Genomic DNA, 14,579 nt, shown 5'->3' with positions numbered 1-14,579 from the left:
CCGAGTTGCCCACAACTTACCATGTTGTACTGAGAAGCATAAGAAGCTCGGGTAAAGAAAGCTGCTTCAAGGAACAAGCAAGATCTCTAGAGAAGACACACGTTGCAGATCACGGTCGCTCTTTCAAAAAAAAAGCTGTGAGTCTGGTTCTATACCAAATCTTCCATCTCTGGAGGTTTACCGGAGGTCACAGAGACAAAATGTAGCGGTGGGAGAAAGAGTTAAGACCTTGAGACCAGGATGGACATGAATTTGCTATAAGGGAGAAGGATATGAAAAGGGAACTTGGCAACCGGGCTGTGAGAGAGAGACAGTGACTTAGCAGTCAAGACTTGTGCTCTTCTGAACCAGAGGAAGGATGGGGTTGTGTCGAGGGGGCGAGGAAAGGAGAGCTGTCACGAAGCGTCTCGGCCAGACCTCGGGTGAATGTAGATGTGTCCTGCTGAAGCAGAGCTTCCGCTTGTCATACCTGGCAACTCAAATGCCAGCTGGAACACAGAGCTGTTCTTGAACCGCTATGACAAAGGGGTAATGTCTCTGCAGGTCTGTGTTGTGACAGATCTGTGGCTCACTTTTGCAGGAGGCATGGAGTGTGAGAGTGTGTTTTGCTCTAGCCTTCAGGACATCACCTAGACTGAACAGCGCTCGGACTCGACTCCAGTTACTGGAGTTTTCGAGAGTTTCGATGTTTAAAGCTGAAGCGCCATCTTTTCATTCTGTGGTTTTCAATAACAATGTGAACTTCTTTTTAACAGTGCTTGCAAGGCGTCCCTGTGGTGATATTCCTCGGGCATTCTGGTTATTTTTTTGTTCTGAAACTCTACACCTAAATATTACACTCCTGGAATAAATTCCAGTTGGTTGCATTTGTTATTTGGTTCGAGTCTGATCATCTCACACTGACTTTTTCTTAGATTCAGGGTTTCATTTAGAATTAGAAACTTTGGAGAAACTTTAGCTCTGTTTTACTGTTATTTGCATGGATGACCATTTTAGCCAGATAAGAAAAATGATACTGTAAAAATTCAAAAACGATGAGATACTTGACAGTTTTAATTGTGAGAAAGATATCTGCAAATGACATACCAAGTCATAATTGCAAAATAGAAATTACGAGATAAAGTCTTATGTCATTCTCACTTAAATATCATAATTTTACATTTTGTCTTGTAACATTTACATTTTTCCTTTAGAAAAATAATTTCTTTTGCCGCTTATATACCAAAGTTCAAAAGGTGTTTTGTTTTGGTTTTGTTTTTCACAAAAACAGGCGATCGTCTGAGGTGGATTGTTACTTCTGTATTGTTTGGTGTGTAATCCCTGTAATCTATATCTCTCTCTTGCCGTCTGCTGGTTGAGACCGGACCAAAAAGAAGGATTTCTTTTTGGTCAGGTCTCAACCAGCAGACGGCAATCTGCGGCCAGACTTCTAATTGCTGTGGCAATCAGAGCGACATGGTCGGCCAAGTCAGCCGATTAGAGAACTTCAGTATGTCTGCAGCCTTCTTGGTTCAGCTGTCAAAGTGAGGACACAGATAGAGAGTGACAAACGTCTGTGTGTGTGCGGGTGTGTGTGTGTTTGTGAAAGTAGCAGTTCGCTGGTTTCCTCTCTTCATGTCAGCACCCTGATTCTTGAGACATGGAGCAAAACAGGCTGGAAATGAAAAGAAAAAAAAAATAGCTTACCAAGGAATTGTTTTAAACCAGTGGTATTAATTTATGATTTTTCCACAAACTCTTGCAAATTTTATTTTTTTCCATTGTCTGCCTGTCAATGTAGAACATATCATCAAAAATGAAAAAAAAAAAAAAAAAGTTTAATGTCAAACATTTATTATAAATATTGTATAAATCTAGCATTCCTTTGAGCTCCATTTATTGAAATGTCACCACTATCAGACCAAAAAGTCTGATGGGTTGACACTTTGATAAAATAATCATGTTTTGCATTACACATGTATTAGTGTAATTGCCATTTGCATTTGTGTGTGTGTGTGTGTGTGTGTTGTGGTGGGGTTGAATTAAAAAAAAGTTGACACAGAAACTATAAAGTAATCAAAACTACTTCCATAAAAATATACTGATAACAACAGTTACTTTAAATTGCAATAATATTTTATAATATAATATATTTTTTTATTTAGTTATTTATATTTTTTTACTACAGATCGATAGATCGTAAGAGAAATTGGTCCAACTTTATAGATGCCCTTAACTGCATTTATTAACAACATGCCAAATGCGGGTGGATTTTAGCTGTGGTGAGTAACACAGTCACTCTAGTGGGTTGAATTATACATCCAGTAATAGAACTCGACATTAATGCTTGAGACAAGTGAGAATTTTTTTTTTTCTTTTCCGACCGGACAACTAATCTGATTGAATCAACAAAATTTAGATGAGAATGGTTCTGATTTTATTACATTCAGTGCATGTAAACGGCGATTAATAACGAATAACAATAAGGTAGCGCCAATCAGGCGTGAATCTCGTGGAGACTTCAACTGCACACAGAAAAAAAACCTAAAAATGTAGTTCGATTTTGTAGATCCTGGTTTCATACGATCGGTAACACCCCTATATTGTCTTATTATATTAAGTGAAATTATGAATAAAACGTAAGAATTTGTTATGAAAGATTATGCATGCATTTAATATGGTAAGGGAAATGCTCTTAAAATAGGTACAATTACTTATTTTATATATATATATATATTATATATTACATTTTACAAAAATTGTGGCCACTGAAAATGCTGAGTGGCTAGTAAATTTAGAAAACCTCTAGCAACAGTGGCTGGTGAGGAAAAAAGCTAATGTGAAGCACTTATTACATACATGTATTTACATTGTACTTATATTTAAAATCATATTTAATTACATCTGGAATTTAAACTCTGTAATTACATTATAATTACACTGTTGAGCCATCCCTTAAACCTACCTACAACAACAAACATGTACCTAATCTTACCAGTGTTCCACCTTAATAGCAACAAAAGTGTTTTGCAATACAATATAAATTTACAATACATATTGTACATATTTTTTTTATATAAAGTACTTAAGGTCACCTAACTGGGAACGAGAAATCTTACAAAAATATAAAAAAAAAACATACCAACTTCAAACTGTATAAAAGTGAAAATGTTGTTATTTTAAAGAATACTAATGGGGCTCAGTGTCTTCAGAATCAGTGAACAGTGTAGCTTGAGGAATTTGTTTCAAAGAAATGCCTGTCCTCCTCACCTGATTACCCCCCACCTGCTAACATACCGTCTGATGCAACCTGTAGAAAATCCCTCACATGGACTATGACTATTAATGAACTATGGCCCCAGAGAGTTCTAGTTGCCTCTGACCTGTTTTCTATATGCCCTTGAACGCATATATTACTGCTAGCATACCACATAATAGACTACACAGCCAGACAATGATCCTCATTAAGGAATTGGTGTCATTGATTCCTAGATGAGACACGTTTGGACACACAACACGTGTGCCGGATTGTGGACTAGCATAGAAACACATTTACAAAAACTCAACCTATTAAATGGAATCTCAAGATCAATGGCAAGTGCAAATTTAACAGTCTGAACCACTAAGCCGTACTGGGATTTTGCGAGTTGGTATTAAGTCGAGTGCAACATGAGGGCCTAAGTAAAGAAAATTTGTCTTATGTTGAAAAATTCCTGGGCCTCTGGAGCAGATCAAAATATCTGAAGAGCATGAAAATAATTAGTAGTCGATTGCTATTGATTTGAGTTTTTTTGTTTTTTAAGGCAAATGCCAATATCCCAGAGAGTAGAGTCACTGATATAAAGCCTATGTCACACTATTTATCTCTGATTCAATGGTAACTCTTTACAGTAAGCTTTATTAGTTAACTTTACTAACAACGTTAGTTAACATGAATTAACAATGAACAATACACGCACAGGATTTGTTATGCATTTACTAATGTATTATTAATATCACAAGTTGTGTTTGTTAACATTCGTTAATATATATATATATATATATATATATATATATATATATATATATATATATATATATATAAAAACATCGGACAATATATTGCCATTATAATGCCTTTCTAATAATAAAAAAGCTGAACTTTTTTATCAACACTTGGCCATTCCAATGCCAATAATTACAAAAGAATTTAAATATCGGCCAATATGTTGTCCTTGTCAATATATATTGATTGACAATTGAAAACAATGTTATAGTACTCTATATAAATCCACACAGTACGTTATTCACTGCCTTCACCACATCCATTCTCATGAGCCGCTGCATGAGAGCTTTTTAAGTGTAGTTACTTTTTGCATCTGAGAGGCGTTTTTGACCTGTGCAGAGTTCCCCTCAGGCTTTATTAGCATTAGTGGATGATTCACAGTCTTGAAACATCAGAAAGGTGATTACAAAGTCCAGGGAAGGACAGGAAAGTCTTTTGTCTCTGCACTCGACTTTATGCCAGTGTGCAATCAATGACGGGCCAGCTACAATTGAGTTACAATCATTCTGTGTTTTCCGGCGCGGCTTTAATGCGGCACACTCTTAAGCACTCTTTGATGGGACATGGGAGGGAATTGAATTAGCCTTACTCGGTGAGGAAGAGTGGCACCTTAGAGCTTTGCCATTCAATAAACTGCTCTCATTTACTTGCTGTGCCTTCTGTTTATCACACTCCCTTTTAACCGGCCTTTTTATTTCACCTCGTGCATTCGCAGCTGCAGTCTCTGGATGAGCAAACGGGGGAGGGAATAAAGTGCAGCCACAGTCGTGGACTAATATAAAGATGCAGAGGGCTAGTTTATCATCAATTATTAGGTGCAAGTCATCATAATTTTATCAGGGTCTCCAGGTGCCACATGGAACCGAGGTGTCTTTCATGCTATCATATGGGTAATGCTGCTGACCAAATCATGTTGTGTTGGTTCTTTGGAAATACATCATGTCTTGATACATCTGTAAGGTCAGGTTTAAACTTATGGGGGTCCGGTGTATTGAATGAACGTTGAAAGAAGGAATGAGTGTGATAATCCAGACAGTCATGGCTCACTAAGTAAGATTTATGTGCAGGACGATCTCATTTTTGGCTCACCGACTGAATGCATAAATAATTTTGTGCATTGAAAGTCACCTTGTCGACATGGTATTACCTGGGAGACACCCTATTTACATCTCCCCAGAAGTGGTATGGTAAAATGAGTTTAAAAATGTAACTTTTTGCACAATTTACAAAAAGGTATAGTGAGAACACCGAATAATAGTAATAACAGTAGAAACCATCACAGAATTAAAAAATAGTGTTTTAATGGAAACTACATCTTCTACTGGTAACTGGTCACCTTTTATTGGTGGCTTGTAAAAAACAGATTAGAATGGAATAAATCCTGCAGAAAATATATTTTTAAATGGTTTTTGTGGTTAAAAGCTGGTGGTTTGTAATGGTAATTGTAGTAGAAACCATCAGATTGTCTGTGATTGTTTTTTTGTTTTTGTTTTTTGTTGTTGTTTTCCAGTAAGGAAGTCTTTTTTATTTTATTATTTACATTCACAAAGCACAGTGCTAATTTTATGTACATGTTTGCCACATTTTGCGAACTTTTGGATGTTGCAGTGACAAGATACAGGCCAACGACTTTCAAATCAAAAACGTTTCATCAAGATTATCTCTAGAAGATAAATACAAACAAATTAAACAAGGTTTGTGCCACAGACGATAGTGTATCGGTAGTCAGAGTCAGCATTAGTCAGAGGACGCCTCTGGTTGATGCTTTTGACTATATCAAAATGATGATAATAATAATAACAATAATAATAATAATCATCATCATCATCATCATCATCATCATCATCATCATTATTAGAGAGTCCAACATTCTCCTTTTTACTAATTTTACAGTTTTGTGCATTATTATTCTTTCCCACATGCAGCCTCATTACCACTGCTATAGTAGGAGAAGAGAGCTGCCATAAATATTACATAAATATTAAAGGTCAAATTAAATTTTAAATATTGGGTTCGACTGATAAAGCTGATAAATATAAGACTTATTTAACCAAAATATAAAGTTTACCAAAATAAAATTGTATTCATTATTTTGTACATTAAAGGACAACAATGAACATATTTAAACAAAAAGTTATATATTTAATATGTTTATTTTTATGTCGTTTAATAAAGTTCACTTAATGCTGTTCGTCAACGGCAGCTGTCCGAAAGTGATGTCCTTCCGGTGCATTCAGTGTCCGAATTCACTCACTCGTCTATAGGGTGAGGGTATAGGGCAAGAGGTACAGGCCTTGATAGGATGCGGTCTTTGAATTGGGATGACCTTCGTCGCGTCGCCATGACGTAAAAGGCTTTCAAATCGGTCCTTCGAAGGTCATAGCCTATAAATTGAGACACATCTATCAAGTCATTTAATCATAAAAAGAAGACAACAATGGAAAAGGAGAAAATTACATTCTTTCAGTCTCCACAAGGACTTGTGCCACGACAGATCAACATTGTTTGAACTACAGATGTGCTATGTAGCATAATAAATAAGACACCTGTTTGGCTAATAAGTGAATTATATATATGTACGAATATATACACACACACATACTCATTTCTCCAGCACGTAAATTACCAAAACCAAACACTGAAACAAGCAAGTTATCTCAGCTCCTCTGTGCAAGCTGTTATGACACCACCTTTAGAGCGTCTTGACTAGGCTTGGAACTTTCGGAGTAGCCTATACATTGATCCACTGGTTGCTTTTTGACTTTTATCGAGTGACAAATATTGCTATAATGAAATTACTTTCACTGGTGGTTTGCTGGTGGTTTTGATGGAGGAAAGGAGGCAGAACGAGAAGAGAGAAAGAAGAAGAAGAGCTTCTGGAGGTGGCCAGCTCTTCGCTTTCCTCATCGGAGAGCCACCAAATACAATCTGGCTAAAGCTGAGAATAACTACCAGGCAGAAGCCGGATCATATCAACATGTCACGTTTTGCATTTAGGCCTGTTCTTCAATTACAGGAAGTTCCGTTCTTCTTCCTTTTTAAATGATGAACCACTTTCCCAAAACACTGCTGTCATCATTACCGCACCAAATATTTTACAATGACAGTTCAGGAATGAAATGAAAGGTTTTTGATCAGCGCATGATTTGAGAATAGCTTATCAAGAGTCATTACAAAACCAGTCAATATTTTAGAGTTTAAATATTGATTAAATAAATTCACAATGTTAAGAAAGTGTCATTTTAACATGTCAAGTCGAATGTGCGCCTAAATGAAGAACCATTTTAATTTGAGTATATATTATTTTACTTATATTTATTTGATTTGATTCACATAGCTCTAGTTTCTAAAGTCCCACCCTGTTGCTGCTGGGACAGCTGGAGCAGGATGTCCCAGGCAAAAAGTATAATAAAAGAATAAAAGAATTACAATATGTTATATTTAATTATAAACACTATTAACAAGTCTTGACGTGTTTTCATATTAACTTAATTTTCAGCTTTTTTGTGTTACAAAAGATTCAGCTAATTTGTAAATGTCAAACACTTTAACTTCATTGTACTTATATAAGTATAATGAAGAATTAATGGCTAGACAGATACGACTTCTGTGCACATGCTTATTTTTATTTATATAACGCTCTCTATTACTGCTTCGCTGCTAATGTTTTCAATTTAAAACATCTTTCATTAATATTAAATCACAGACTACAAATGAGTTTCCAGTATAGGCAAACCGTTCTGATTTGTGAACCAAGTCATTGTTGGGTAAACCATCTCTATCAAAGCAGATTTCCTTTCCTCTAGCCTGGTCATCCCCAAGCCATCCCAATGAAGACAGCCCAGACACTCATGGTCAATAAAACCCCCAGAGCTCCTGAGATTATAAAAACGCTGGACTGGGAAGACAACGAAGACCACTTTACAATAGTCATAGAGCTCCCCCCGCCCTGCATGGATTTAAAAAGTTTTGTAAAGCTCCACGGGCAGAGTCTCGATGAGGGGATGGCACAAAAGATCATGCGGCAGGTCACTGTAGCCGCTGACGGCTGTATTAAGCGTGGTGCCTTTCATCGGGATATAAAAATGGAGAACCTTCTAGTAAACCAGGACACCATGGAGGTGAAATTGATTGACTTTGTTTGTGGTGCTTTCATAGTCAACATGATGTAGAAATGTGTTAAACAGACAAAATCTCTTTCCTCCAGGCACAAAAGCGTACTGTCCACCAGAGGTCACCGTGAATGGCAGATACCACGCAAAGCCGACAACAGTGTGTTTGCTAGGAATCCTCCTGTTTATGACGGTGTGTGGTTATCATCACACAGAATACGACCTGGATTTGATCAGTAGGAGGAGCTGGACCAGGCCTGGCCTGTCACGAGGTAAGATCTTCATCAATTTGTATTCTAAAATCACACAAAAAAGAGCGATGGTGTTAAGAATAAGTTAATAAATTAAACCTCTCTTGTCTTTTTGGACAGAATGCTGCCAGATGATTTCTTCACGTTTGCAGTCTGATCCACAGCAGAGGATCGATCTGGAGAAAATGCATCTCCACGACTGGTTTAAGGTACAACGTTTATTTTTTTTTGCCAAAATCAAATCTGTAATATCTTTAGATTGTGAATGTAATGCTAATTTCTATCTTTTTTTGTTTTTTTTTAAATCAGGTCATGGAGTAATACATGAAGCACTTTTGTTTCTCTCTCTTCAGTCTGTCTTGCATCTGCTGGGCTTATATAAGTGGCTTTCCCATCCCTCCACTCATGCCTTGAGTCTCAAGGGGACAAACTTGCTCTGGTGGTGTCTGCTGCCTCTGCTTGAGCAATATTTGTATTAGTTCTTTGCATATAAAAAAGTACAAGATAGATAAGTTAATACAACTATAATATAGATAAGTGTAGAAGTTTAAAGATAAGCCTATAAGATAGATAAGTTTATAAGTGAATAAGATAGAAATGCATAAGATAAGATAAGTGAAGAAGTATATTTTAATAAGATAATTGAATTTATAATATAAAGTCTATAAGAGAGCTTTTGAGGTGACTGGGTCATATTAGAGAATATGTTAGAGTTTATGGACATCTAAAATTGAAGATTATCCAATTAATGTAGGGTGACCATACGAGCCATTTTTTCTTGTCACGATTTCTGTATTGCTTTGATTCAAAGTACCTCAAGAGCATGAGCATGAGCACAATGGCACATATGGTCATCCTAAAATAAAGTGTTTATTCAACAGACATTTTTGGAAACGTTTTAATGACTAAGTATAATTGCTGTCAAAATATTATTCTTTTTTCCATGGCCAGGAAGGGGAATCAAAGCTTGTACGTCACATTCAACAGACAGACACAAGCACACTGTATGTTTATATTTATTTCAAAAATGACAACTAGAATTAAATCCCTGAAAGCTTGTAAACAGCGTTGCAGCATTTTAAAATGACGGTTTCTTGTAGTAACACAGTGAGGCTAAAATACACGCAGATGAGGCCAGAATATTAATGCAACTTGTTCGAACACATTTAGCGTTTTAGTCTCTTTGTAAATAAATGCATTGAGGTCACATTTTGGGTTTATGTGTGTATCTACGTGCACACGTTGTGTATGATTTACAATTTATGTCTTTATCACTATATTTATATCCATCAAACTGAAGTCTTATCACTTTCTGGTACAACCATGTTTTAATTTTAACGAACCAACAAGGAGTAGTAGTGTGGAAAGCGGATCGAGTCACGCACAGAACACAAAACGGTTAAAGGAACGGCTCCACTGGAGAAAACTGACTGGATCTAGGGCAGTATGTATATATTTTTATATACTCAGGTCCCAAAATGGACATTATTAGGGGGGTTCTGGGGCATGCTCCCCTGAGAAGATTTACATTTTTCTGACTTACATGTGTGCATTTTAAGATGTTTTAAGGCTCATAAAGTGGATAATATGTAACGGACACAGTGAGCTGGTTTGCAGTGGCTGGTCAGGGTTTGAGAAAGACAGCGTGGTCCTCTGGAAGTAATGAAGATCAATAGGAGTTAGGATGGAAGGGGGCTGTGATCCAGGAACTGTCTCACAGTCGCAGGCCAAGGCGTTATCGATCCCACCTGCACTGGCAGTATCAGATAAAAGGGCTTCTGGCTTCAGTCACCAGGATTATATGAAAATGCAGAGGAAGGGTGCTAAGCGCTGGATCAAAGCGTCTCTTGCCTCTTTTCTATAAGAACCCCAGGAAGAAGCCAAAGGGAACAAATAGCACATTGGTAACAGCCTGTGAAAGACTGTGATCTCTCAAAATGTTTTGATTTGAAGTGTCTATGTTTTCCTACTCATGGGAGCGAGATGTACAGTATTTAGCAAGCTGACACTAAATGAGAATAATTCATTCACAAGTTCTCTCCCGATGCTAAATGTTGACATTTTATTCATTTATTCTTTCTCTTATTACCAGTTAACACTAAGGACCCGCTGACTGTTGATCTCCTCCTGAGGTTTCGAGCCACGGACGAGTGGAGCTTGTCTTTAAAGCCTGAAATGACTGCTTACCATGTGGATTGATTAGCTGAGACAGAAGCCCATGGTCTGGATCCTGAAGCGCCTTCTTCATGGCTGGAGGGACTGAAGGGGTAAGAATGGCACAGTCCTTACAGCTGCTTTCAAGTCGAATGTTTACAAGTTGTTTGGAAGCGATTATTCTTGTAGCATTTTCTAGGAGGCAAGAAATATCAAGTATTCTGTTTGTCAGAAACTTCTTTAAGCAGTTTCACAGCACGCTTTATGTAATCTTATTTTATATGATCCCGATTTTTCATCCTTCCAAGTCATCAAAAGCAGAGAGGTCAGAGAATGTATACTTCAAGGTCATCTTTTTCCATTAATTAGCAAATACTTCCATATTCTACTCAAGTCACATATAGACGGTTTAATGAGTACTTTCACTTTATCTGTTCTTTGCTGTGCTGTTAAAAAATGGTTTGATGTTAGGGCCAATGTCACAGAAATTTGACTTGCAGTAGTCGCACATCCGCCAAAAGAAACCATACAGGGCAACATTTTAACACATTCAACTGATATTTTCATTTAATTCCTTTGCTTTCACAAATGAGTTCTTGTTTTTTGCATGTGTTTCTCTAAAGCTACTCACAGATATTGGGGACCCCAAACTTTTGTTGCTGTATTAATAAATTGGCATGTTGCAGTCGGTGAAATGCTCTATACATTCTAGTCAATTATTTTGTGGAAAGCATGCGACTCAAATATGGAGGTGGGTAGCATCACATACCCAACTACATTATAAGTATGCTTAGTTCTCCTGGGTTAATGCCTTGGAGGATTATAAGCATCTCTTGTGCTGCTTGTTTGTCTGGGATACAGACCTGGCTCTGATCATTAGCATGTGGATCCTTAGGCATCAGTGGTGCCGTGTTTGCCTTCTAGGGGCTTCTTGAGATTTGCTACTGTGTCGTCGATTCTAGGTGTTTCTCCTGTGCATTTTACTGATATATTCCTGTTATGTTCCTAGAGAAATTCATGATAATGATATACTCATGTGTAATGATGTACTCAAAATATGCTTGGTGTGGAGGCCTAGAAGAGGGAGCTGAGACTGTCTTGTTGTTGTTGCTTGTTTTGAGGAAAAGATGTCTGGATAAAGTGGGGAATTTTCTAATGTATGTAGGTTATGTAAATTCAATTTTACATTAAAAAGTTTTATATTTTTCTAAGTGTTTTACATAGTAAAGAGGAGTCTCTTCTTTGAGATTAAGAACTTTACATCCTTTCAGCCTTCCTGTTCTCATTCCTATTCTCTCCCAGCTGTTATAAAAACTCTGTAATTTTCTGTGATTACTTCAATATAAAGACTTAAAAGGATTGATGTTTCTGTTAAACCAGTGGGATACAGTGGAATTACAACGAAAAGTCAATAACACTCCATGCATTTTCACATTTTGTTATTCTTCATTTTAATTAGAGGTTGTAAGAATCCATCTTCTGGAGAGATGTGTGCTTTTTTCTGATTATAGAATACTTCATCCTATCTTGGCTTAATTTTGTTTAATAATATTGTTCTGGTTTATATCAATCTTGCTATCAGGACATGCATATATGCAAGTGATTGCAATTATCACCAGTGTGAAATCACATAGCCCGATTTTTTGTATATGTAGCTTCAATCCAAGATGTTATAATATGGTTATATAAGGGTATTAGATTTTCCTTTAAGAATTTATTAGTTTTCTGTGTGGTTCTCACTCCCAGCTTGTCACATCTTAGAGCTTGGTCAGTACTAAAAATGACGTTAAATGGCCATCAAAATCTGACACCCAAGGGTCCTGACCCAGTGTCAATATCCAATGAGTGAGAATGTGTTGGATGAGATTACAGGTGGAGTTCTTACTGGGTTTTAATAAAATCAACAAATTTGCATATTTGTAGTATTTTTAGTATGTAGTATCAATTTTACATGCACATCAGCTGGGAAAGACTGCATCAAGTAACAATATAAAATGTCATATGTAAAATAACATGCCTTATATTATTGAATGATATTGAATGTTAATACATTTGTTTGCAATGTTCTTTGTGACATTTTTTGAACTCTGTAGTGACAATTATATAGCCATTTATAGGCTTTTATTTTATCATTTGAAAGTTTAAGGGCACAAAAAATGTTTTTTCTATTTGAATATTTGTAAAATATAAATCCTTTGTAATGTTCTACATGTCTTTATAATGTCTTGAAATATCTAGATACATTTTTTTCTATGATCAATGTAATTTAAAAAAACAAACAAACAAAACAAAGCAAACAAACAAACATAAATGTTTATTGACACCAAAACATTTAACTTTAGAAAACTCCAATTAGTTGATGGGTAAAACATGTGCTTAACGATCACATTAAGCACCAAGCACATCCATTTGAAGGCACACTGGTAGTGTAGATATTACATGAATTACCTCAAAAACTGCATTTTATGAACAGGTCCCTTACTTTCAACATTATCATCATAAATACCACTAACTCTATTCATACAGTATTTGCGAGAGCCATATTTTAATCCAAAGCGATTGCCATGCCAATGCGTAATTGATCTGTTCTGCACTGTTTGTCTTCAACAGAGTGGTCCAAAGATCTGGCTGCTTTACTGGCTGGTGCGATACTGTTCTCATCTGACTTGTTTTTGAAGAGAAAGGGTGCTGAATGGCAATTGCACTTCAGGGGCAGAATTATCAGCGCTGGCAGCCTCTGTGCCTGGAAGTTAAGAGTTGTTTGGCACGTACACCACTTTCTTTTCTAACTCTCTGTGAGAAGCAGAGAAGATGGAGAACTTGTGGGCATAAATGAGCAGAGGCGTCTATAAGCCACAGCCCCACATCTCGCTGCTTAAACATCTTCCTCAAGGCGAGAGGGTTTGCAGCCTTGATATGCGGCTTGGATGAGAACAGACAAGGCTTTTAACGTTGCAGTGTATCTGCTGCCGTAAGAACAAAATTTGCCATCCTGCTTGAATATATGTGACTCACGTGCTCCCAGGCACTGTCGAGAGTCATTACAGCCCCTAATCTGTTTAGCCTAAAGAGACATTAATGTCAAAAATGCCTGTAATCCAGGAAAGAAAAAGCGAAAAGAGAACAGGAACAGAAAGGAAGACCTACATAATAAAATAAAGTACTCAAATGTGATGGATGCATGGACGTGATTATCCTTCGCCAAGTCTGTTGCACCAAATTACTGTGACACAGCTTGATATCTGCTGCTCTTCTGTGCTGCCCGACAATCAGGATGGTACACGCGGGACCGCAGCACGTCATGCATTTTTATACTCTCTTCAGCCTCTCTCTAACTAGAGAGTGTCACGGACGTTGGGCATGGTAACCTTTCTTTATATTGTTTCTAAGGCTTGAAAATGGGTTTTATTCTGGGTTGAAGATGAGATAAGCAAGGAGTCTCACTAGCGAGAGTCAGAGGTGGGTTATTATAATGGAAGAGATTCGCATTTCTTGCCTCTATCCTTTTTGTCTCCTCCATCTGAGGCTCTCCATTTCTCTCTCTCTCCAAATCTCGTTACCTACACCATATCTGTTCCCTTTGCAGTTTTCATGTTTCACAAAATCCCATTCTCTCATCGCCTCTCTCTCGTTCCCTTGCCTATCTTCTGCTATCTTCTCAGCCAAATGTCCCTGAGTCCTCCTCTCCCGATGTCTCTGATGTCCAGGCCCTCTTACGCCTCCCCTCGGCCGCGGTCTATTGGGAGCACGAGGCGTCAAAGCCCTTCGGGGACGGCTTTTTCAAAAGTGGCATCTCATGAAACCACGCAAACATCCACGCAGAGGTCCTGGAATAGCAATTCTCTTTTCAAACGAGGATACGGCTTCATTTCACACTTCCCAAACTGCTTTCCTCCTCTCCTCGTGTTAGTATGTTTGAATATCCGGCATCATCACCATCGAGCTTGATTTCTCAGCCGTTCCCTGGGATGATGAGTCTCCGATATACCGCTGCGAGACAGCAATCGTCGAAGTGTATCATCGCGCGGGGTCGATTCC

At 37.5% G+C, this 14,579-nt stretch overlaps 1 protein-coding gene across 1 annotated transcript; it reads left to right on the top strand.

Moving 5' to 3' along the window:
* The first annotated feature begins 7,854 nt into the window (after positions 1 to 7,854).
* On the top strand, positions 7,855 to 14,341 carry LOC122323869 (serine/threonine-protein kinase pim-2-like). The gene is made up of 4 exons (XM_043217975.1): positions 7,855 to 8,170; positions 8,232 to 8,408; positions 8,508 to 8,596; positions 14,204 to 14,341. The coding sequence occupies exons 1-4, from the start codon at positions 7,855 to 7,857 to the stop codon at positions 14,339 to 14,341; spliced, it is 720 nt and encodes a 239-aa protein (XP_043073910.1).
* Positions 14,342 to 14,579: the final 238 nt, after the last annotated feature.

The sequence above is a fragment of the Puntigrus tetrazona genome, chromosome 19 (assembly GCF_018831695.1).
Source record: "Puntigrus tetrazona isolate hp1 chromosome 19, ASM1883169v1, whole genome shotgun sequence".
NCBI classification, from domain to species: domain Eukaryota; kingdom Metazoa; phylum Chordata; class Actinopteri; order Cypriniformes; family Cyprinidae; genus Puntigrus; species Puntigrus tetrazona.
This window is presented reverse-complemented; position numbering and strand designations above follow the sequence as displayed.

Bases quoted from the DNA above. Each gene is read 5' to 3' on its own strand.
- LOC122323869 (XM_043217975.1), top strand. From the start codon at position 7,855: ATGAAGACAGCCCAGACACTCATGGTCAATAAAACCCCCAGAGCTCCT. The intron at 8,409-8,507 runs GTAAGATCTTCA...CTTTTTGGACAG, and splicing joins CAGGCCTGGCCTGTCACGAG to AATGCTGCCAGATGATTTCT. The intron at 8,597-14,203 runs GTACAACGTTTA...CTATCTTCTCAG, and splicing joins ATCTCCACGACTGGTTTAAG to CCAAATGTCCCTGAGTCCTC.